Below are 18,586 nucleotides of genomic sequence, written 5' to 3' on the forward strand. Positions count from 1 at the left end.
TGAATATTAATCCTCTCAAAAAAATGTTTGAAGAAATTTTCTTTTTATTTATGAAATCTGAAATGAGAAAAATTTAACCCCCCCCCCTTTTTTTTCACATCCCCGTTTCCCTTTTTCAAAACTGATATCAATTCAAATTTCTAATGGAGTTTGCAACAATAACTACTCATTTAAATACATCATAAAATATTAAGATGTAAAAAAACTGCTTGTTATCACTGAATGGTAAAGATTATTTAAATTTATCAGTTGGTAGTAAAAAGTGTATATACATTGTATATTGTATATAACAAAGATTTAAGTTGATTCTGGACAAAGAAAGATAACTCCAATTAAAAAAAAATCTTGCTATTGCACAAATAGGATATTTCTTGCTTACTATTCTGGACAAAGAAAGATAACTCTAATTAAAAAAAAAATTGCTATTTCACAATATTGTGCAATTAGATATTTCTTGCCATTGCACAATACTGTGCAATTGAAAAGACTTGCTATTGCACAATACTTAATATAATAATTTTAGATCCTGATTTGGACCAACTTGAAAACTGGGCCCATAATCAAAAATCTAAGTACATGTTTAGATTCAGCATATCAAAGAGGCCCAAGAATTCAATTTTTGTTAAAATCAAACTTAGTTTAATTTTGGACCCTTTGGACTTTAATGTAGAATTTGAAATTTGAAAACAGGACCAAAAATGAAGAATCTACATACACAGTTAGATTTGGCATATCAAAGAACCCCAAGGATTCAATTTTTGATGAAATCAAACAAAGTTTAATTTTGGACCCTTTGGACCTTAATGTAGACCAATTTGAAAACTGGACCAAAAAAACTTCAATAATCAAGAATCTAAGTACATTTTTAGATTCAACATATCAAAGAACCCAACCGATTCATTTTTTGTCAAAATCAAACTAAGTTTAATTTTGGACCCTTTGGACCTTAATGTAGACCAATTTGAAAACGGGACCAAAAGTTGAGAATCTACATATACAGTTAGATTCGGCATATCAAAGAACCCCAATTATTCAATTTTGATGAAATCAAACAAAGTTTAATTTTGGACCCTTTGGGCCCCTTTTTCCTAAACTGTTGGGACCAAAACTCCCAAAATCAATACCAACCTTCCTTTTATGGTCATAAGCCTTTTGTTTAAATTTCATAGATTTGTATTTACTTATACTAACATTATAGTGCGAAAACCAAGAAAAATGCTTATTTGGGTCCCTTTTTGGCCCCTAATTCCTAATCTGTTGGGTCCTAAACTCCCAAAATAAATACCAACCTTCCTTTTGTGGTCATAAACATTGTGTTTAAATTTCATAGATTTCCATTTACTTAACCTAAGGTTATTGTGCAAAAACCAAGAAAAATGCTTATTTGGGCCCTTTATTGGCCCCTTATTCCTAAACTATTGAAACCAAAACTCCCAAAATCAATCCCAATCTTTCTTTTGTGGTCATAAACCTTGCGTCAAAATTTCATAGATTTCTATTAACTTAAACTAAAGTTATGGTGCGAAAACCAAGAAAATGCTTATTTGGGCCCTTTTTGGCCCCTTATTCCTAAAATGTTGGGACCAAAACTCCCAAAATCAATACCAACCTTCCTTTTATGGTCATAAACCTTGTGTTAAAATTTCATAGATTTCTATTCACTTTTACTAAAGTTAGAGTGCGAAAACTAAAAGTATTCGGACGCCGGACGACGACGACGACGACGACGACGACGCAGACGCCAACGTGATAGCAATATACGACGAAAATTTTTTCAAAATTTGCGGTCGTATAAAAACTAAAACAATCTTTCATGGGTCTAAAATTTCGCTTTAAGAAATTCGTGCGACTTCAAGAATTCGGTAGGTTCAGTAACCACAGGTAAGTCAGATTTTGATTTTTTGTAAAGAGAAAGCAGTATGATAAGCATGAAAAGCAGTTGTAAGAGAATCAAACAAGATTTGGTAAAAAAAATCAACAAAATAAGTGTTGCATTTTTAAAGTCGATCAGTATATATATATGGAATAATTTTTCCACACTTTTTTTCGTAATTCAGTAGGTTTTAGAAATATACTTTAGCAGAAATATAATAATATATTAATATATTAATAATATATAACATAATATTATGACATCAAACAACATCAATTCAAAAGGCAATCAGGTAGTCCAGGATCCCTTATAAATGCCCAAATGGAAATAATGTATTATTACATAATACACTGCTATCTCTCTCTCTAATACAATGCATTAACCTTAATAGCAACAAAACATTAGCTTTGTTTAAAAAGCTATTATAATCCAATTAAGTTTTGATTATCTAATATACATCATAAAATCATATGATGGAGTATTATAAGGAATCTGTGCTAAAGCAAACAAGCTACATTATAGAAAAGGTTTTGTGTAGGATCTTTAAAAGGTACTTTATTTTGACATTTACAATGTAATATATATTAGCCTATTTAGTGAGAAATCAATACAGAAGAATAGCTGATTAAAACAGTGTATTGATATGTTTCTAGTGACATGTTCTCATTCAATAGAGCAATGAAACAGACTTATACTGAGGATAATGGTGTATGTTGATGATGAAACTTGGGGCTAGAAAAAGAAAGCTCTAAGGAAGAAAGGGATAATTAAACTCAACAGTCGAAAATCAGATATAAATTAAGTTATTAAAGCACAGTATAATTATTATACAATTTACCAAGATGTAATGAAAGAAAAGTCAAATTGTTCAGTTATATAAATTTTGGTTCTTTAATGGGATTATAAAAACTATCTACTTAAAATTTAAGTAAACTTTACTGATTTTTCTCAAAAACTATAATAAATTGACTTTTAAAACCAGATGCTCCGCAGGGCGCAGCTTTATATGACCACAGAGCTTGAAGCCTGAACGGTTGGGACAAGTATGGACACAACATTCAAGCTGGATTCAGCTCTAAATTTGGATTGTGATTAAATATTTGACACAGCATAGGTTTCTGACACAGAATGAATGTGGTCTAATGAACTTAAAATATTTTTTTGGCCTTTGAGCAATTCACTATGCTGTTGAATATCAATCCTTTCAAAAAAATGTTTGAAGATTTTTTTCTTCTTTTTATTTTTGAAATCTGAAATGAGAAAAATTGAACCCCCCCCCCCCACCCAATTTTTTTTTCACATTCCCCTTTCCCTTATTCCAAAACTGATCTCAATTCAAATTTCTAATGGAGTTTTATGACAATAACTACTCATTTAAATACATCATAAAATATTAAAATGTATAAAAGTGCTTGTTATCAATGAGTGGTAAAAATTGTTATAATTTATCAGTTGGTAGTAAAAGTGAATATACATTATACATTGTATATTGTATAAAACAATGATTTAAGTTGATTCAACTACTATTCTGGACAAAGAAAGATAACTCCAATTGAAAATTTCTTGCTATTGGGCAATATTGTGCAATTAGATATTTCTTGCTATTGCCCAATACTGTGCAATTGAAAATACTTGCTATTGCACAATACTGTGCAATTGAAGATTTCTTGCTATTGCGCAATACGTGCAATTGAAAATTTCTTGCTATTGCACAATACTGTGCAATTGAAGATTTCTTGCTAATGCTGAATACTGTGCAATCAAAAATTTCTTGCTATTGCACAATACTTAATATAATAATTTTGGATCCTGATTTGGACCAACTTGAAAAATGGGCCCATAACCAACCAGATGCTCCGCAGGGCGTAGCTTTATACGACCGCAGAGGTTGAACCCTGAACGGTTGGGGCAAGTATGGACACAACATTCAAGCTGGATTCAGCTCTAAATTTGGATTGTGATTAAATAGTTGACACAGCATAGGTTTCTGACACAGAATGAATGTGTTCTAATGAACTTAACATTTTTGTTTTCTCTTAGAGCAATTCACTATGCTGTTGAATATTAATCCTCTCAAAAAAATGTTTGAAGAAATTTTCTTTTTTATTTATGAAATTTCAAATGAGAAAAATTGAACCCAATTTTTTTTAATCACATCCCCCTTTCCCTTATTCCAAAACTAATCTCAATTAAAATTTCTAATGGAGTTTGCAACAATAACTACTCATTTAAATACATCATAAAATATTAAGATGTAAAAAAACTGCTTGTTATCACTGAATGGTAAAGATTATTTTAATTTATCAGTTGGTAGTAAAAAGTGAATATACATTGTATATTGTATATAACAAAGATTTAAGTTGATTCTGGACAAAGAAAGATAACTCTAATTAAAAAAAAATCTTGCTATTGCACAATATTTTGCAATTAGATATTTCTTGCTTACTATTCTGGACAAAGAAAGATTACTCTAATTAAAAAAAAATTTGCTATTTCACAATATTGTGCAATTAGATATTTCTTGCCATTGCGCAATACTGTGCAATTGAAAAGACTTGCTATTGCACAATACTTAATATAATAATATTAGATCCTGATTTGCACCAACTTGAAAACTGGGCCCATAATCAAAAATCTAAGTACATTTTTGGATTCAGCATATCAAAGAACCCCAAGATTTCAATTTTTGTTAAAATCAGACTAAGTTTAATTTTGGACCCTTTGGACTTTAGTGTAGACCAATTTGAAAACAGGACCAAAAATGAAGAATCTACATACACAGTTAGATTTGGTATATCAAAGAACCCATTTATTCAATTTTTGATGAAATCAAACAAAGTTTAATTTTGGACCCCGATTTGGACCAACTTGAAAACTGGGCCAATAATCAAGAATCTAAGTACATTTTTAGATTCAGCATATCAAAGAACCTAACTGATTCATTTTTTGTCAAAATCAAACTAAGTTTAATTTTGGACCCTTTGGACCTTAATGTAGACCAATTTGAAAACGGGACCAAAAGTTAAGAATCTACATACACAGTCATGACAGTTAGATTCGGCATATCAAAGAACCCCAATTATTCAATTTTGATGAAATCAAACAAAGTTTAATTTTGGACCCTTTGGGCCCCTTATTCTGTTGGGACCAAAACTCCCAAAATCAATACCAACCTTCCTTTTATGGTCATAAACCTTGTGTTTAAATTTCATAGATTTCTATTTACTTAAACTAAAGTTATTGTGCGAAAACCAAAAATAATGCTTATTTGGGCCCTTTTTTGGCCCCTAATTCCTAAACTGTTGCAACCAAAACTCCCAAAATCAATCCCAACCGTTCTTTTGTGGTCATAAACCTTGTGTCCAAATTTCATAGATTTCTATTAACTTAAACTAAAGTTATAGTGCGAAAACCAAGAAAATGCTTATTTGGGCCCTTTTTGGCCCCTAATTCCTAAAATGTTGGGACCAAAACTCCCAAAATCAATACCAACCTTCCTTTTGTGGTCATAAACCTTGTGTTAAAATTTCATAGATTTCCATTCACTTTTACTAAAGTTAGAGTGCGAAAACTAAAAGTATTCGGACGACGAAGACGACGACGACGACGCCAACGTGATAGCAATATACGACGAAAAATTTTTCAAATTTTGCGGTCGTATAAAAATCTAAGTACATATAAACTAGAGGCTCTAAAGAGCCTGTGTCGCTCACCTTGGTCTATGTGAATATTAAACAATGGACACAGATGGATTCATGACAAAATTGTGTTTTGGTGATGGTGATGTGTTTGTAGATCTTACTTTACTAAACATTCTTGCTGCTTACAATTATCTCTATCTATAACAGTACTTTCTGTGGAAAATGTTATTGAAAATCTTCAAATTTTAAGAAAATTGTTAAAAATTGACTATGAAGGGCAATAACTCCTTAGGGGGTCAATTGACTATTTTGGTCATACTGACTTATTTTTAGTTCTTACTTTTCTGTACATTATTGCTGTTACAGTTTATCTCTATCTATACTAATTTTCAAGATAATAACAAAACAAGAGGCTCTCAAGAGCCTGAATCGCTCACCTGGTAAACAATGCCTTCGGCCATGTTTTTTGACGAAATAGAAAATAAAACACAAACTTTATTTTATACACCCTACTGATCATTCAAATGAAGTTTGGTTGAATTTGGTTGAGTAGTTTTAGAGGAGAAGATTTTTTAAAGTTAGCAAATATGAACAAATTGTGAAAAAAATGTCATTAAAGGACAATAACCCCTTAAGGGGTCAATTGACAATTTTGGTCATATTTAACTTATTTGTAGATCTTACTTTGCTGATCATTTTTGCTGTTTACAGTTTATCTTTATCTATAATGATATTCAAGATAATGACCAAAAACCGCAAAATTTCCTTAAAATTACCAATTAAGTGGCAGCAACCCAACAATGGTTTGTTTGATTCGTCTGAAAATTTCAGGGCTGATAGATCTTGACCTAATTAACATTTTTACCCCATGTCAGATTTGCTCTAAATGCTTCCGTTTTTGAAATATAAGCCAAAAACTGCATTTGACCCCTATGTTCTATTTTAAGTAACGGTGGCCATGTTTTTTGACGGATCAAAAATCGATGCACACACTTTGTGCAGGATAATCTAAGGAACAATCATTTTAAGTTTCATTCAAATCCATTCAGTAGTTTCAGAGGAGAAGATGTTTGAAAAATTGTTAACGACGACAGACGACGACGACGGACGCCAAGTGATGAGAAAAGCTCACATGGCCTTTTAGGCCAGGTGACCTAAAAACAGCAAAATTTCCTCAAAATTACCAATTCAGGGGCAGCAACCTAACAACCGATTATCCGATTCATCTGAAAATTCCAGGGCAGATAGATCATACCTGATCAACAATTTTACTTCCTGTCAGATTTGCTCTTAATGCTTTGGTTTTTGAGTTATAAGCCAAAAACTGCATTTTACCCCTATGTTCTATTTTTAGCCATGGTGGCCATCTTGGTTTGTTGGCCGAGTTACCGGACACATTTTTTTAACTAGATACCCCAATGATGATTATGGCTAAGTTTGGTTAAATTTGGCCCAGTAGTTTCAGACGAGAAGATTTTTCTAAAAGATTACTAAGATTTACGAAAAATGGTTAAAAATTGACTATAAAGGGCAATAACTCCTATAGTGGTCCACTGACCATTTTGGACATGTTGACTTATTTGTAGATCTTACTTTGCTGAACATTATTGCTGTTTACAGTTTATCTCTATCTATAATAATATTCAAGATAATAACCAAAAACAGCAAAATTTCCTTAAAATTACCATTTCAGGGGCAGCAACCCAACAACGAAATGTCCGATTCATCTGAAAATTTCAGGGCAGATAGATCTTGACCTGATGAACAATATTACCCCATGTCAGATTTGCTCTAAATGCTTTGGTTTTTGAGTTATAAGCCAAAAACTGCATTTTACCCCTATGTTCTATTTTTAGCCATGGTGGCCATCTTGGTTGGTTGGGCGGAGCACCGGACACATTTTTAAACTAGATACCCCAATGATGATTGTGGCCAAGTTTGGTTAAATTTGGCCCAGTAGTTTCAGAGGAGAAGATTTTTGTAAAAGTTAACGCAGGACGACGACTACGACGACGACGACTACGACGGACGCCAAGTGATGAGAAAAGCTCACTTGGCCTTTCGGCCAGGTGAGCTAAAAAGAAGATGTGGTACAAAATGTATGAATGCCAATGTGACAACTATCCACAAAAAACCAAAATGACACAGACATTAACAACTATAGGTCACCTTACAGCCTTCAACAATGAGCAAAGCCCATACTGCATAGTCAGCTATAATAGGCCCCGATAAGACAATGTAAAACAATTCAAACGAGAAAACTAACGGCCTTAAAAAAATGAACGAAAAACAAATATGTAACACATAAACAAACGACAACCACTGAATTATACCGGTACATGTTTAGATTGAGCATATCAAAGAAGCCCAAGAATTTAATTTTTGTTAAAATCAAACTTAGTTTAATTTTGGACCCTTTGGACTTTAATGTAGACCAATTTGAAAATGGGACCAAAAATTAAGAATCTACATACACAGTTAGATTTGGCATATCAAACAACTCCAATTATTCAATTTTTGATGAAATCAAACAAAGTTTAATTTTGACCCTGATTTGGACCAACTTGAAAACTGGCCCATTATCAAAAATCAAAGTTCATTTTTAGATTCAGCATATCAAAGAACCCCAAGGATTCAATTTTTTAAGAAATCAAACTACTTAATGTAGATCTACATGATCTAGACCAATTTGAAAACGGGACAAAAAATTAAGAATCTACATACACAGTTAAATTCGGCATATCAAAGAACCCCAATTATTCAATTTTTTAAGAAATCAAACAAAGTTTAATTTTGGACCCTTTGGGCCCCTTTTTCCTAAACTGTTGGGACCAAAACTCCCAAAATCAATCCCAACCTTCCTTTTATGGTCATAAACCTTGTGTTTAAATTTTATAGATTTCTATTTACTTATACTAAAGTTATGGTGCGAAAACCAAGAAAAATGCTTATTTGGGCCCCTTTTTAGCCCCTAATTCCTAAACTGTTTAGACCTCAACTCCCAAAATCAATCCCAACCTTCCTTTTATGGTCATAAACCTTGTGTTTAAATTTCAAAGATTTCTATTTACTTATACTAAAGTTATGGTGCGAAAACCAAGAAAAATGCTTTTTTGGGCCCCTTTTTGGCCCCTTATTCCTAAACTGTTGGGACCTTAACTCCCAAAATCAATCCCAACCTTTCTTTTGTGGTCATAAACCTTGTGTCAAAATTTCATAGATTTCTATTTACTTATATTAAAGTTATAGTGTGAAAACCAAGAAAAATGCTTATTTGGGCCCTTTTTGGCCCCTAAATCCTAAATTGTTAGGACAAAAACTCCCAAAATCAATCCCAACCTTCCTTTTGTGGTCATAAACCTTGTGTTAAAATTTCATAGATTTGATACCAATATACGAACAAAAAATTTTCAATTTTTGTGGTCGTATAAAAAAATTCATTGAATGACTACACATTGAAAAACAAATGTTTTAATTAACATGATAAACACCCATACCCCGACGGCGCAAGATATTTGAACGAGCCACCATCATTAAACAGGCCATGGAGATCCCTGGTATAATTTCAGAGTGATGCATACACCATTCCATAAGTTATTGTCTTGAAACTAGAAAAATGCTTATTTCTGGGCCCCCTTTTTCCTAAACTGACCATAACCCCCAAAATCAATCCCAAGCTTCCTTTTGTGGTCACAAACGTTGTGTTAAAATTTCAAAGATTTCTTTTTACTTATAATTAAGTAATTGTAAGCGGAAACCAAATGTATGGATGTCGACGTGATACCAATATATGACTGCAAATTAAAAGGGCCTGATTCAAGCAATAATTTTTTTATTTGTAAAGGTACTTCAAAGGTACATGTACCAATTTTGGCTCTAACTCGACATTTTTATTTATTTTTTGAAAGCACTGATATACATTGTATATTTGTCTAACATGTCTAATACATGTATTGTTCTCATACTATCATGACTATGTACACCAACTCAAAGAAAACTCATCAGTATATGGACCATAATTTGCTATTGAGCTCATTTCCTATAACGATAGAAAAGTGATAAAAATGTGTATTACTGTAAGAAAAGTTGTAACTACATCTAAAGATGCCTTTATTTTTATTATTGCGAACCCTATCATAGTTTTCCATAGATTCACCTGCAAGTTACCTGTCCATTTAAACTTTTGGCAGTTCTATTGTCCCATCTGACAAATACAACAGGTATTGTTCTCTGTGTAGTTTATTCACTGGGACCTTTAAATTTCTTCTAGGAGAAATATATCACTCATTGATTAATCTACCTGAGTAAAAAATTGAACTGTCAATGAAGAAAAAATACTTATAGCAATACTAAGTAAGGACTCACAAAACTGCATGTGGTGTTGTATTTATTCGATACCTGGAGTAATTCGTTTTTAATGTGTTCAATATTACATTTGTAATACTGATTCAAAAATTAAAAGTTGATTTCTGATCAAATATTCAATATTTTTATGTGTTTGATAAATAAAAAATTGAATATTATTATTTTTAAATTAAGGTCTTCATAAACATAAGTCTATAAATGAACAACAAAAACATGTAAATTCATTGGAAAATACTAAAAAATGTGTCTGAAATAAACTTTTTAGTATTAAACCAGATTTTATATTGAACAGATTGAAAATATATTAATGATAATATTGAATAAATACAAGAGTGCACACGCTGAAATGTCTCGCCTTCTATACTAATCATTGATATTATGTTGATAGTTCAAAGTATAAAGCTAAGTTTTATTACAATTGTCACATAAACTTAACATTAACCAAGATAACTAAACAAAGACCAATAAACCTTGAAAATGAGGTCAAGGTCAGATGAACCATGCCAGGCAGACAGTTAACAGCTAACAATGCTTCTATACAACATATATAGTTGACCCATTACTTATACTGAGTTTAAGAAAAATAGACCAAAACACAAAAACTTAACACTGTGCAATGAACCGTGAAAATGAGGTCACCGTCAAATAAAACCTGCGCGACTGACATAAAGATCATAAAATATTTCCATACACCAAATATAGTTGACCTATGGCATATAGTATTATATAAAAAGACCAAAACTCAAAAACTTACCTTTGACCACTGAACCATGAAAATGAGGTCAGGGTCACATGACATCTGCCCGCTAGACATGTACACCTTACAATCATTCCATACAACAAATATAGTAGACCTATTGCATATAGTATGAGAAAAACAGACAAAAACACAAAAATTTAACTATAACCACGGAACCATGAAAATGAGGTCAAGGTCAGATGACACTTGCCAGTTGGACATGTACACCTTACAGTCCTTCCATACACCGAATATACTAGCCCTATTGCTTATAGTATCTGAGATATGGACTTGACCACCAAAACTTAACCTTGTTCACTGATCCATGAAATGAGGTCGAGGTCAAGTGAAAACTGTCTGACAGACATGAGGACCTTGTAAGGTACGCACATATCAAATATAGTTATCCTATTACTTATAATAAAAGAGAATTCAACATTACAAAAAATTTGAACTTTTTTTTCAAGTGGTCACTGAACCATGAAAATGAGGTCAAGGACATTGGACATATGACTGACGGAAACTTCGTAACATGAAGCATCTATATACAAAGTATGAAGTATCCAGGTCTTCTTCCTTCTAAAATATAAAGCTTTTAAGAAGTGAGCTAACGCCGCCGCCGTAGCCGCCGCCGGATCACTATCCCTATGTCGAGCTTTCTGCAACAAAAGTTGCAGGCTCGACAACAATATTGCATACAGTTTATGTGAGTTATTAGAAGTATTTCAATAAAAAAGAAGATAATTTTTTGGTCAGGTAAATTAATCAATGAGTGATATATTTCTCCTAGAAGAAATTTAAAGGTCCCAGTGAATAACCTACACAGAGAACAATACCTGTTGTATTTGTTAGATGGGACAATAGGACTTACAAAAGTTTAAATGGACAGGTAACTTGCAGGTGAATCTATGGAAAACTAAGATAGGGTTCGCAATAACATACAAGTGTATTCTACTCTTTCCTAGAAAAAAAATTGAAATTAACATTTTAAATTTCAAAGATTATACGACCATATTTTTGTGTCGTTTCTCACGCTACTTTTCGCTTCCGAAGTGCATAACGCTGACTGATTCATAGATAATCGTCACGGGCAAATTCGTAACTTTTGCTTTCAAATAATAAAGAACATCGACCAATAAGAATAGTCAGAAGAAAATGCTGAGAAACATAAGTATTTATGTAGCAGGTGTAAGAACACTAGAGTTACTTTGGTTCAGATTTCGTAACGCAAATTTTAAATGATGTAATCTGCTTTGTTGTAATAGAATTCTTTATAACAATATGTAAATATGAACTCTCGCGAGATGTTCAAACAGGTAAATCAGAGATGATTTACATTCTAGTTTTGTTCTTCGTAAGTTAGAAAAAGACGTTATCGTTATGCGTTACATTTCACACGAAACAGAAGTCCAGTTATTTCCTTTTTTTTTATTAAAATTGTTTTTGTCGTTAAGTTCTAATCATTTCCGGTCATACGTGAAACATGTGACTAACATGTGATCACGTCCTTACGGCCAGATATATGAAATACTAGGTCTAAACATTGTTTTTGTTTCCAACGGGATGTTAGCAAACATAATCTCTTGTTTAAAAAAGGAAAATACAATTTTCAAAGAGATTGCGCCGGGGGTCTATTGTTTTTCCTATGTGCATAATGTTACATACGATCTTGTGTGAAAATAAATGCCCAATGACTTGACAAAATCGATTTCAGATTTGACAGATGTTATAACACATTTCGTTTCCGGATAACGACATACCTGTCAACTGACCCGTATTCTGCGGGTGTGACCCGAGATTTTCACAATTCTGAGGAATCACCCGGGACACTCGCCGGGTCATTGAAATAACCCGGGAATTCCGAAAATGACCCGATTTCACCCGTATTTCTTAACCTTGAGATTGATTTCATAAGTAACTTTGAAATACCGGCAAATTCGTAATTCTTCCATGAACAGGAAGTTCATCTAGCTATGTAAACTGTCAAATTAAGTGACCCATTAAGTGCATGGCTTCATTTGACAGCTTTGGTGTCAAACACACTGTTACTTAACACCAATTACCTTAGCTTTAGGTCGTTAATAAATTGCACTATTTGTTTACAAACATATTTCTAGAGTTACTTCCCCTTATTCGCACCATTCAAAATTATTCCTTATATTAACGTTTTATGGGTGAAAAAGATTAAATCATAAAAATATAATATTCAAATACATATTGAAAAATAACTTTTGATTATTTTTATACTTTTATACAATTTAAAAAAAAAAGTTTAACATTATTTTTTACATTTATACTTTCTTTAACTGTATTACTATATTTTATCATAGTCTAATTTCCTTGTCTATTGAGTGCTATAGCCAGTCAAGGTCGTTAAAAATTTCCATAACTATGTATTGAGTGCTGGTATGTTTAAAGGCCATATAGCTAGTAGTCTCAAATATTTTTTAAATTACATTTGAAAAATAAATCCTGGATGATTACAAAAAGTAATGCAAATTTATAAAAATCTTTGAAAGTGCAATGAAATAATAAGCAATAGGATTTAAAATGACTTAACCAAGTGAACATGCATTGATGTTTTGGTATCTTTGATATACATTATAAGAAAATGTACCATACATATCGAAAAAGTTCGTACGCGTAATGACCTGAGATTTGATTCTTCAATGCAGGTCATGACCTGCATTTTCATCGTCACAGGTTGACAGGTATGTAACGATGTAAAGAGTCTTTGGAAAATTCAATCGACATTACGTCTCTTATCATTGTGCCGATGCTCGTTGGATTGATTTTGCTTCAGCCGTAAATATTACTGGATATTTTAGGTGAATAAAGATAATTTAATAAAAAATACATGTTAATATACCGTTACACTTGGAATGTACAAAGTTGGTATCTTGTCACAATTTTTAATTATTTTTTTTTATTCATGTTCTGCAAACACTTTTCAGAAACGCAATAAACTTGTCAAAGGAGAAGTAAACTTTTACCATGCATGACTTGAAAGGAAGTATTTTATTGATTTTAGCCCACTAAAGTAGGTTAAAATGTGGAAACCATGTAGATGGTGTACAAGTCACAAATATCACATGGTGCCTATTTTAAAGATTTTAATTCCAAGTTAAAAGTTTTTTTCTTTACTGGATTTAAAGAATTTTACATTGCCAATGATTTGGAATAAATTGTATATAATTGGAATTTCAAAACCAAATATAAATACATTTTTTTGGCTAAAACATCAAGATACAACTATTATGGTATCCTGTATCAATGAAGAAAATATGGAAATTTCTGAATAAATTGTACTAATTGTTTTCAAAACAAGCACATATTTAGGAGTTTTATAATACTGTTACATTTAAGATGGATTTTAAGAAAAAGTATACTGTTCAGATTATTTTAAGCAGATTTTGCAATAAAATAAAACTAAAAAAATGCTTTCGGTTTCTTATGGTTTCCTGTCGCGTTTAAAAAAAACTTTAATTTAACATTGAAAATAGATTTTTAATATTAACATGAAGCAAGTAACACTAGTAATGGTGTTCATTTATGTCTTTTGAAATATATTGTGCAAAATAAAAAAAATAAAGATTGGTTTCCTGTTTAGTTTCCTGTCACGTAAACGGTGAATCAAAATGTATTATTTTTTTCTTGAAAAACTCAATTGTTCCATTAATACTATTCTAACACCAACACAACTCACAGAATAAAAGTTAAAGTTTTAGAACTTAAAAAAAAGGATACAAAAAGAAACCAAAGGCTGAATACCAAATTATGGTCCATATACTCTTACCATTTCTTCTGTATGTGCCAAAAATACATGACACTCATAATCACAGTACAGATTAGGCCTTGATAAGTAAGCAAAGCATCTTGGGTCCTGATGTGTTTTGGCAAATTTAGACAAACAAATCAGTTTATGAGAGAACAGTACTTTTGGTTCCTCACTTTCATCATTAAGTAATGTAGCTTGTAAAATATGCGGAAGAACTCTCAGATTCACTTCTTTAAAGGATTCCTTTCTTCTCTTCACTTCTGCCATCACCCAGGGCATCACATACTGTGGTGGATATCTTCTGTCCAGAATTGAGGACCCAAGGTACATAACAACAAAAAATCTGTTTGTATCTTGATTTTCACTTGTGTTTTCCATGTCTGTTTCTTTAATTTTGATGTTGCAATGTTTCAAAAATAATATGTGCAGAAATATATAATTAGATCCTAGTCACTAATGGTTTTTATGTTGTGGTTGGATGACCCAGTTTATGCACAGTTACAATGACAAAGTTGTGATTTTGCAGTTGTAAAGTCCTGACAACTTGTATAGGCGTAATCATTCTTATCTTTACAGCATTAAGATCACGAGCACCTCGTTTAAACTTGTTGTTTATTGTATTAAAGTTTAGATACTTCCCGTTGTTTGTTATGACCTGTGTGCATTTTTGACAACAGCTGATTGAGTTCAATGACCGCCATCTTGTGACGTTGTCCAACAAACATGAAAATGCAAGATTTTGTTTTTTCCTACGATGATCATTTGAATGTGCAATATAAATTAAATGTCAGAATATTTGCTGTCCTTTTGCAATGCCTTACAATGTCACATCTGTATTGTTTTCACACGTGCATAATGATATTCAGGTACCGGAAGCAAAAAAACAATAAAGTGCATCTTGGGAAAAAAAATACCGGCAGAATGACTGAGCAACGTTGGGTACCTCTGGAATCTAATCCTGATGTAAGTACCGTACTAAAAGCTGTCATATTCTGAGAAAGTAGTGAGCAATTATAAAATGTATCTTTAAGGCTATTCCCAATTTTTAATTCGCCTTTATTTCTATTTTCAGGTATTAAACAAGGTATGATAAGAAGAAGATGGTCAAAGGGAAATAACTCTTACAGAAACATGAATCCTCACCACTTTTAATTAAGTATTTTGTCTTGTTCAACTGATATCACGATAGATAACGTCATTCAAAGAGACAAACATATTACTTTGAAGACTGATGGAGCTAGACAAACAGTATAATCCATTCTTATGGACATGGGTCTTATTTAAAAATTTATTGCATTTGACTTCATTTTTATACACCTCAGGGGTGGATCCAGCCATTTTAAAAAGGGGGGGTTCCAACTATATGTCACTATTCAAATGCATTGATCGTCCAAAAAAAGGGGGGATACAACCCCCGGAACCCTTCCCCTGGATCCGCCACTGCACCTTGTCACTATTCCCGGCTGACTACAGAATCTGTCCAGCTTGAACTATAATTGTCAACTAACAATCACTTTTCCATTATGGCGTTTGATATTTTGTATTATGAAGTCAAATTTTTTCAGGAACCTGTGTGATGACCAGTAATGGTGGACAAACAGCGATAAGGTGTATAAGGGTCATAATGGGGGTACCTTCATGACGAAAAACAGTCAAATTTTTTTTTTTAACAAACAGATTTGGACCCTCCCCCCCCCAAATTTTGAGTGGTGTACCTTAGATGAGGGACTGTCCTTAAAACAAGGGGTCATTTTACTGTTGAAAAAAAAAGAAAGAAAATTTTAAAGATTTTTAACTCAAAAGTTGGCAATTCATTATATTTGGAACAACTTTTCTAAATGAGGGGTCAAATTAATAAAGAAAATATAAGTTTAAGAACATCACAAAATTCTTTTGACATGTTTTGACCTTTTAATACTTGATAGATGCATAGTTCTTAGGGAAAAGTTTCATCAAATAATATGAATATAAAGGTGCTAATTTTTTACAGTGGGTTGTAATGTTCTTCCAATGAGGGTTACCCCTCATTTGGAGTGTTGTTCCCAACCTGTTATTAAGGTCCATCTTTGTGCATAATTCAAAATTTCAACAAGCATCTAATGTTCTTGCACAAGAAAATAAACCCTGGTCTGCTAGCTACATGTTCATCTTTTCTACCGATTTAATAACTAGAACCATGCAAACAGACTTAAGAAATAGGCATGTAAGTTCATCATACAAATATGACACTTTTTCTAGACAATCCAGATCGTGAAAAATACTGAGCTAAAAATTGTTGTCGCACACTAAAAACCCCCATGGGAACTTTCAAAAGTTGGCGGGTACGTAACAAGTCTTACCTAATTTTCACAGTCCACTGAACATAGAAAATGATTGTACGGATGGGAAATCCATGTACTTATGACACATTCTTGTTTGAAGAAAAAAACCCACGTCATAACGATAATGGAACAAAGCAGGTTGGGTTAGTGGGGCTGCCTTTATGGTAGTTCAAGTTACCTTTTATTCACCTTCTTCCACCTCAGAGCTATCAGCTCTTTGATTTTTATAAAAGAGTTATGCCCCTTGGAAATAAAAAATATGTACAACCGTACCTGCCTACCAATGAAGTCGAAGGGGACTTTAGGTTTGCACTCTGACCATCTGTCTGTCCGTCAGTCAGTCTGGCAAATCAGTTTTCCAGGTTTACAGTTTGATTCAGAAGAAATCACTGACATAGCTAGATTATACAATTAATTATCTAATTACTACATGTACTACTACAATTTGATATTAATTAGTATTGTAATTTTTTGATATATGTTAGAATAGTCATACACATCTAATCTTGAATTCCATCCAAATTCTTTCTTTATTTTGGGAACTCGTTTTAGAAATTCAAATGTGATGTCACTTTATGCGTTGCACTTGCTTTGGCTAACACACTGTGTATTTTTGTAATGTACCCGTTTTTATTCTGTATCTAGTCACCATTTTAGTTCTATTATATAGTCATTTTATAAAATTTACTGTTTGCAAAAGTATGAATTATTCTAAATTATAAGGATGTTCTTGTCCCAGGCGGATAACCCTGGCCGTATTGGTCACAACTTTTTGGAACTTTTGGCCCTTGGGGCTCTTCAACTTTGTACTTGTTTTGGCTTTCAAACTTTTTTCATCTTGGCGTCACTAGATAGTCTTGTGTGGACGTCTGGCGTATTGAATTATTAACCTGGTACCTTTTGTTGGCTACTATTCGTTTGTTTCTCTGTCATATATTTTCTCCCATTTATTTGTATTGTAGTCCTGTCATGTAATGTTGTCATTTTAATGTTATAATTAACATTGCCATTAAGGAGGGAGGTTTGGCATGCCACAAAACCAGGTTCAACCCACCATTTTTTTCTTAAAATGCCCTGTACCAAGTCAGGAAAATGGCCATTTTTATATTATAGTTCGTTTTGTGTGTGTTACATTTTAGTGTTGTGTTTCTGTTGTGTCGTAGTTCTCTTCTATTTGATGTGTTTCCCTCAGCTTTAGCTTGTAACCCGGATTTGTTTTTTCTCTATCGATTTATGAATTTCGAACAGCGGTATACTACTGTTGCCTTTATTCCAGACCTTTTTTCTTTGCTTTTCAAGATTTAGATTTGATGTTTGGTGTATTGGTTATCATGACACCTTACATGTCAAGTTCATTATTCACAATTTTAGCCTTTCTCCTTGTTCAGTTTCTCCAGAATTAAATTTTTGATGAAACACTTATTAATTACTAGATTTCTGTTCAGAGGGAAGTAACTCATTTTTTAACTTTCCCTTAGAATTAGATTTTTGATGAAATACTTATTAATTGCTGTTCATAGGGAAATAATTCATTTTTTAAAGGATTTGTAAAAGACATTATATTCAGATAAATGACATTTTCAATTTGGACTTTTTTCCTTTTCTTTAGTAAATTGTAAGTAGAATTTAGTGGTAGGATTGTTTGTTATTTTATGTAGTATACACCATGACAAGTTATAGATCAATTTAGAATTTCGTCCCGGCATTACAATGAATTTTTAATAGGTAGGTTACTCCCAGATTTCTTGTTTCTAATTGAATTTGATGGGAACATACATAAACAAATGATAGGTACAGTCATTGGTCCAGTTCCTTTCATTGAAATCTGTGACATACTGCATATTGAAATAATGAACATAATTGTTTCTG

At 32.4% G+C, this 18,586-nt stretch overlaps 1 protein-coding gene across 7 annotated transcripts in view; it reads right to left on the reverse strand.

The window, feature by feature from the left end:
- The window catches only part of LOC143084980 (TBC1 domain family member 1-like), a 55,062-nt gene extending 39,900 nt beyond the window's left edge, over positions 1 to 15,162 (reverse strand). For 3 of the 7 annotated variants that reach the window (XM_076261093.1, XM_076261090.1, XM_076261088.1), the window contains exon 1: positions 14,415 to 15,161. In XM_076261093.1, coding sequence (XP_076117208.1) covers positions 14,415 to 14,774 — 360 coding nt within the window. In that variant the 5' untranslated portion in view covers positions 14,775 to 15,161. Of the gene's footprint in view, positions 1 to 14,414 lie in introns of all 7 variants that reach the window. The other 4 variants (XM_076261095.1, XM_076261091.1, XM_076261092.1 and 1 more) reach the window with 2 other exon arrangements.
- Between the last annotated feature and the right edge of the window lie 3,424 nt (positions 15,163 to 18,586).

The sequence above is a fragment of the Mytilus galloprovincialis genome, chromosome 8 (genome assembly GCF_965363235.1).
Source record: "Mytilus galloprovincialis chromosome 8, xbMytGall1.hap1.1, whole genome shotgun sequence".
In the NCBI taxonomy this organism is placed as follows: domain Eukaryota; kingdom Metazoa; phylum Mollusca; class Bivalvia; order Mytilida; family Mytilidae; genus Mytilus; species Mytilus galloprovincialis.